Source organism: Hordeum vulgare, chromosome 2H (assembly GCF_904849725.1).
Source record: "Hordeum vulgare subsp. vulgare chromosome 2H, MorexV3_pseudomolecules_assembly, whole genome shotgun sequence".
Taxonomy (NCBI): Eukaryota; Viridiplantae; Streptophyta; class Magnoliopsida; order Poales; family Poaceae; genus Hordeum; species Hordeum vulgare.
In genome coordinates, this window is record NC_058519.1 from 645701065 (window position 1) to 645708732 (window position 7668).

The 7668-nt window shown below is 47.4% G+C and overlaps 1 protein-coding gene across 1 annotated transcript; it reads left to right on the forward strand.

The window, feature by feature from the left end:
* The first annotated feature begins 5671 nt into the window (after positions 1–5671).
* On the forward strand, positions 5672–7430 carry LOC123431180 (noroxomaritidine synthase 1-like). Its single transcript, XM_045115017.1, has one exon. It carries the CDS (start codon positions 5672–5674, stop codon positions 7277–7279), a length of 1608 nt encoding a protein of 535 aa, XP_044970952.1. The 3' UTR covers positions 7280–7430.
* The last annotated feature ends 238 nt before the right edge of the window (positions 7431–7668 follow it).

The window sequence follows — 7668 nt, forward strand, 5'->3', positions numbered from 1 at the left end:
TGTTATTAGGTTTGTGCTAGATTATTAGGGTTAGTATTATTTAGAATTAGGTTAGGGTTACAAGAAGAAGAAAGATGAACAAAAATAAGAAAATAAGATTAGGAAAAAGGAAAATAAGAAGAGGAGGAGAAGAAAAGAAGAAAAAGGAGAATAAGAAGAGGGGGAGAGGAGAAGAAGAGGAAAAATAGAAGAAGAGGAGAAGTACAAGAAGAGAAGTAGAAGAAGAGAAGTTGAAGAAGAAGCGGAGAAGAAAATAAGAAAGAAGAAGAAGAAGAAGAAGAAGAAGAAGAAGAAGAAGAAGACATTTCTACGTATATAGATGCTTAATTAGTGTTTCTTAGATTATTGCTTAATTTTTCTATTGTATATGCTTAAGTGTTAATAGTTTATTTTACTATATATACAATTAGTTTATTTTTAGCAAGAAAATTAATAGAACTAGCTTATTTTTTAGTTCATTTTACGATGCCTATCCCGCATCCTCGTCGTCGACTCGGCGGAGGACACCTGCTTGATCAGAGGGGCCATGTCCAGGACTGGGCTCCGCTCGGCTGGTATTGGGAGGTGCTACCTTCCGGGGAGCGTAGGTTGGTGAGGAGCCATCCCGTTGTTGACCCGATCCTTGTTTGGTGGTGGTCGTGTGGGCCAGTGACGGTGCCGAGGCTTCCGGACACCGCGGAGGTGGTACGTCACCATGTCAGCGAGGAGGATGAGCACGTCCGTCGCTACATGGTTGCGTTGGAGGGCAGGTTCGAGCATACCTGGCAGGTTCTTCAGGGATCTCACTGGAGCTATGATCCTGTGATGGTTCCTTCTCTTTGGGTGTCCACCGCCCGCGACGATACCCGTCGGGCGCTACGGTTCTAGCTGTATCAGTGATGCTATATGTATGATAGTATTCGAGGAGTATTAGTGATAATATTCGACGATGTACGGACAAAAGAGATGATGTAGTTTTGCTTATAATATATGCAAAATATTGGAGATAGCTCTATATTGTATACATATACATTCATTTGACGAATGTTTCTCCCTCTTAGGCCTCCACATCGAGCAAAGCTACGAAACGAGGCCCGACTAGAAAGTTGGATGCACGGACGCATTACACCTTTGAGGTGATATTGCCTACGGGCGAACCCAAGCTTCCTAAGAATGCTGCTGACACATTCAAGAAGCAATGCGGAGTTCTCGTTAGGGATCACGTCCCGATCGGCGTTCGGGAGTGGAACAAGCGCAAAGGGGCAGCCGATAGTGACTATGTCGCCGAAAGGTACAAAGATAATCTTTGGAATGATCTCATGTCACATTTCAACCTGCCAGAATGTGAGAATGAAGACGCCGCAAAAAAACTGAGGGCCAAAGTTAAGCAGTGGACTCTAAAGAAGATGGCTGAACTGTTCTGTAGCTGGAAGAAGAAGCTATGGAAAAACTATCTGAAGACAAAGAAAGTGCCAGTATTCGAGGGGTATCTAGCCAAGCAGGCGAATCACTGGAAGGCATTTCAAGAGTACAAGGAGTCAGAAGATGCCAAGGCATTATCAGAAAAGAACAAGATAAATGCCGACAAGAAGATATATCACCAGAAGCTGGGGCCAGGGGGCTACGAGACTGCCATCCCAAAGTGGGATAAGAAAGAGCAAGATCTGATAGATAAAGGCGTCGTACCTGAACCACTCCGCGATGATTGGGAATTGAGAGCAAGAAATTGGTTCCTTGCGCATGATGGGTCGTACAACGAAACCACAGGGGACCTCATCTGCAATGACAATCTTAGGATACCCAGGGAGAATTGGAAAAGGATAGTGAAAGAAATTAAGGAGGGAAGAAGAAAGTTCACTGCAGATAGTGAGAAAGATTTGCTCACACTGGTCCTCGGCAATGACGAACATGGAGGACGAACGCGAGGCTTCGGTCCTTCTTACCCATGGTGGCTTGGGTTTGCCAGAGACCAAGACACTTACAGAAGCCGAGCGAGAGCAAAGAAGCGGCAGCAGGATGAGGAGAATGACAAGTTCAACCAGTTGCTTGCCAGGATTAACGAGCAACAGAAGCAGATTGATGAGCTTAGAGGAGTAGCGCGCCAGGAAGATCCTGCACTCGATATTACCGGCGCCCCATCTAAGCGGAAAAGCAGCGTGGCTGAATCTGAGGTCCCGCCCGATGATGCACGAAGAATGATAGAGGGCGGTCCCGGCTACCCCGTGGATGGAATCAAGGAGTCAACATCATGTGAACTTCATCAGAAATTCAAGAACATATCCATGAAGGTGGCCGTCGGACAAGCTTTACCTTCTGGCCCTGATGCACGCTGGCATGGTCGTGATATTCCAGCTGGCTTTGCTAAAGTCGGGGTGGATGAAATCATGGTGGGGTTTCATGATATGGAGCTCGACATGGCTGGACCCGAAGATGAGAGGACACTCGGAGAAGTACTGGGTGGAGTCATCCTATGGGACAAGAACTACATCAAGCTTCCAGGCTCGGCCCCAAGGACAACACCGCCTCCGAGTCTTCGCAGGTCACCTACACCTCCATCACCTCCAAGCCCTCCACATGACGTCGGCCAGCACAACACGAGTCCATCTCGATCACCGCCGCCGGACTTGGGTCGTCCGTCTTCGCCGCCGCCCGCACATGATACTAAGCGGAAGCGTGCCAGCAAGAACGCTTCGTCGATGATTTCTAAGCGACGGACTGTCGCCCCTCCCAAAGGTACCTCATGCTAATCTTCCTATGAGACCTTATGATCGTACCGCCGAGGAAAACGCCAGGATAGCAAAGGAACATCATGATGCGTAGATGAAAAAGAAGGAACCCGAGCCCCGCCCGGAATACACCGAGAAGCAAATAGCATTTGCAAAATACTTCACGAACCTTCCATCACAGTATGACTTACACCATAAGCCTGATGACTATACACGCACATTGCAGAAGGAAGTGAAAAAGAGCAGATCACGTGCAAGTGCAAGTGGGAGCAAATCAAGTTCAACTACAAGCAAAAAAAGATCAAACGTTCCTCAACTTGGACAACAGGCCAAACAGTCGATCCCACCCCTCAGGGTGTTAACCGAGAATGTCCCCCCTCCGGAGCAGGGGCAAGATTTCGAATTAGCAAAGAAGTGGGCGGCTGAATGGCGTATCCCGGTTGAAGACGTTCTGGCTTCCCAAGACGATAGGTTTCCCAAGGCTGTCGTAGCCCCTAAGCGACAGTTTGTCATGGGAGCGCCTTTGGTCAGCAAAGATGATCTCCCAACAAATATGCGTCACTTGCATACATGGTACTTAAGTGAATCAAAGAATGGGAGAACGATGATCATGGTGAGTGTCCCACGGGAGTACTACGGCCGCCCCGAAGAAATCCATATCGACTTTGATGAACTCTTCCAGATGTACAATGGCGACGCCCTCGACAAATCGCTTATGAGTTGCTATTGTCTGTAAGTTTTTCAATTCGTTGTCTACATATAACTTGTTTAGTTATTTTAATTCATTGTCTATATATAACTTGTACTCTATTATGCAGAATGAAGATTCTGGATTGTAAAAGTAGGAACATCCTAAATATTGGGTTTATTGACCCAGATAAAATACATATAACGACGCTAACTGATAAACCCAAGGAGACGGAGGAAAACCTTCTAAGGTTTCTAACAGATCAAAATTTATGTGACCACATACTGTTTCCATACAACTTCAGGTGAGGGTCTTTACTCTGTTGTGTCCATTCACTTATAAGTGTAATTGATAAGTTACTGACACACACACACACACACACACACACACACACACACACACACACACACACACACACACACACATATATATATATATATACACACACACACATGTGCAGCTTCCATTGGATTCTGTTGGACATTCAAATTGATAAGGGAAGAGTTGATGCCTTCGACCCATTATCGAGACCCTTGGAACAGTTCCAAAGCCTGCATGACATGCTCCAAGGGTAATTTCAATCATTCTTGCGCTCTATCGGTCTCTTTCGATGATTTTCTGATATATCAATTAATGAAAAACTTAGCAAATCATTTTCCTTGTCGGGCAGGGTTTGGAAGCGGTTCAAGTGCGTGACTCCCGGTATCGAGCCTGAGAAGCTGACCTTTAGAGCGGCTCAGGTAAGTAGTAGTATGATATACTTCTATTTTCAATACATTTATGACGCTAGATTATTATTTTGATTATATATATTCTATTCTCGTAAAGTGCGACCAGCAGTCACGGGGGACGCATCTATGCGGATACTATGTTTGCGAGACCATCCGCACGTTTACCTCCGAGCACAAGGATCACAGATACGACGTAAGCAATGAACATTCACACCTCTATTTTTACCCGTCATTCTTTGTTATCATGATTAATATTCATATTCATCTCCTCTTCTTATATAGTACACGGCCATGAGGGAGAAGTCCCTACCAGAGCAACGCGCGATTGCTGTTGCAGAGGAGCTTGCGACCTTTCTGAGGACGAAAGCTATAGATGACAAAGGACGATTTAGTGTAGCTAGGGGCCATTACTGATGTTGGTCCATGTAATCAAATAGACGGGCTCTAGTCCCGATAATTCAGATCTCCATATAATTGTATATATATGCTCGCTTGTAAGATAAGTTAATCTTATATATATATATATATATGTATGTATATATGTATAATTATTTTTATTTAGAATTATATCAAAACTAATTTCCCGGACACCAAACGAGGCATCACGTTAATCTCCCGAACACCTAAACCCTAAAACCCTAAAACCCAAAAATAAACAAAATCTGAAACTCTTTAGTCCCGGTCCGTGTTAAGACCCGGAACTAAAGGGTCCGCCCCTGAGGACGCTGCGAGGCGCCCACGTGGAGCACCTTTGGTCCCGGCTTGGAACAGGGTCGGGACTAAAGGTTAAGCCTTTAGTCCCGCCCCTTTAATCCCGGTTGGTGAATCGGGACTAAAGCCCCTTACAGACCGGGGATATAGGCCCTGTCCCCACTAATGACATATCCCATTATAGATATGTAAGATAAAATGGCCTGGGGACTAGGGGCCTTCCGACTGTTTTTCGCTGTGGTGACCAGTCAGCTATAATGTTGTGTAGTGGTGGATGCACCGACCAGATGTGATTAATGCCTGAAATACATCTCGCCATGATATCTACCAGTTGCATGCATACACGTTCTTGTCATCCCGAATTAGTATATATGCGCAAATTGTAGACCATAGTACATATGCATGCACCGACTTGAGATCGTGGTGGAAGATGACCGGGGGCCGGGTACGCGTGATGGACTAGATAGTGATATGTGAAACCGAATTAATCAGAGACAGTGTCTACACCAAGGCCAAATTGTAGACATTGTCTTCTCCACGATAGATCATACTCCACCGATTATAACATCTTAGTTAATGCAGCATGGGCTTAACCAAAACAAAAAGGGATTTGGCATTCTGGGGTAATACTATCAAGGATTGCCTGAATCTAGTTAAGCAACTCTCATCGTTGACTCTATTAATGCATCCAACTGCCATCGCTAAACCTCCCACACATTTACTACAAATTTTCAGATTTTGTGCCCGAGCATTAACTAATAAACACACCCATATTCATGGCTGCTGCATGCATGCCACCGAGGGAAACTTCTCACCATATAAATGGAGCCAAAGCCATGTCCATGCAGCATAAACCCAAAGCACAAGCATCTCCCCATACACTACTCACAACAATGTCTACTATGTCATTCTCGCAAGAGCTGCTCATCTCCACGCTCGCCATCATTCTTGTTTCCATGTACACGTTGTACCTCAGGTCTAGTAGATCAAAGGGCCCAGCAGTGCTCCCCACAAACTGGCCAATAGTGGGCGTGCTCCCCTCCCTTGTCGCCAACCTCCACAACTTGCACGACTACCTCGCCGTCGTCCTCGCCGGATCAGGGCACAACTTCAGGGCAACCGGCCCGCCGGGGACCGGGATGCGGTTCTTCGTCACCTGCGACCCGGCCAACGTCCGGCACATCTTCACGTCCAACCACGCAAACTTCCCCAAGGGCGCGGAGTTCGCCGCCATCTTTGACATCGCGGGTGGCAGCTTCTTCACCACTGAAGGAGAGCCCTGGCGTCGGCAGCGCACAAGAGCCCAGAGAGTCTTGAGCAACCCACGGTTGGTTGCCACTATGACCGCTTGCTGTCTTGACAAGGTGGAGAACGGCCTCCTCCCGGTGCTCATGCACATGGCGACCACCGCGACCCCGTTCGACCTGCAAGCTTTGACAACGAGGCTTGTGTTCGACATAACCGCCGCGCCGCTCTTCGGCGTCGACCCGGGCCTCCTGTCCTCGGACATGCCGCCCATGGATGCCGCTGTCGCCATGGACACGGTCATGGAGGTGGCCTTGTTCCGGCACATCGTGCCGGCCACTGGCTGGAAGGTGATGAGGCGGCTAAACATCGGCCCGGAAAGGAAGCTCGCCGCAGCGCACACCGTGCTGCGCGGGTTCGTTGCCGAGATGATGGAGAGGAGGAAGATGAAGGAACATGCTGCTGCTGGTGACGAGGAAGCCCCTTCGTCCGTGGACATTCTGTCTTCCTACATCGACGATCCAGACTACCAGCAGAACGATGGCTTGCTCCATGCGACGCTCATCAACTACATGATCGCCGGGAGGGACACGATCAGCACAGCTTTGACATGGGTCTTCTACAACCTCGCCCAGAACCCTCGGGTCATGTCGGTCATCCGCAACGAACTATCACCCATCGCATCACGGAAAGCAGCCAGCGATAGCAGCAGCACCATGGTGATCTTTGAACCCGAGGAGACCAAATCTCTTGTCTACATGAGAGCTGCCCTACAGGAGTCTCTCAGGTTGCACCCGCCGGTCCCCATCGAGCGTAAGACAGCGGTCGCCAGCGACGTGATGCCGAGTGGCCATGTGGTGCATGCCGGTGACACCTTATTGATTTCTCTCCACTCCATGGGGAGAATGGAAGACGTGTGGGGGAAAGACTGCCGGGAGTATAACCCAGATAGATGGCTCTCAGAGGATGGCAAGAAGCTGCGGTACGTGCCGTCTCACAAATTTTTGGCATTCAGCTCCGGCCCGAGGATTTGCCTTGGCAAGGACATCTCATTTATGCAGATGAATACTATTGTCGCGGCAATGGTGTGGAACTTCGATGTGGAGCTGGTTGACGGGCTCAAGGTCCAGCCCGAGATGTCTTGTGTACTGCGCATGAAAAATGGGCTCATGGTGAAGCTGAAGAAGCGAGAAATGTGACCTTCGGCCTCCTTTTCTTATTTGTATCTTGTGTGAGCCTTTCGGGGTTCGGGACCTCAGGGTATTTGTATGTGTACTGCTATAAGTTTTTGTGTGCGAATGTTTTGCTATAATAAGTTGATAAATATACGTAGACCCTACTTATCATATACCCACTTCGTCCCAAAATAAGTGACGCGGCGTCCTACTAACTTTAGTATATTGATGAAAATGTTTGTATACGAAACAATGCTACGTCACTTATTTTAAAACGGATGGAGTATGTATTATTGATGAAAAATGATTGTGCCTTATTGTTTCATATCATGTTTAGGATGCAACCATCTTCTGGCAAGTGACAAAGGAACATAATTCACTGTTATATATAGAAACTACAAATCAATACATAA

Bases quoted from the DNA above. Each gene is read 5' to 3' on its own strand.
- LOC123431180 (XM_045115017.1), top strand. From the start codon at position 5,672: ATGTCCATGCAGCATAAACCCAAAGCACAAGCATCTCCCCATACACTA.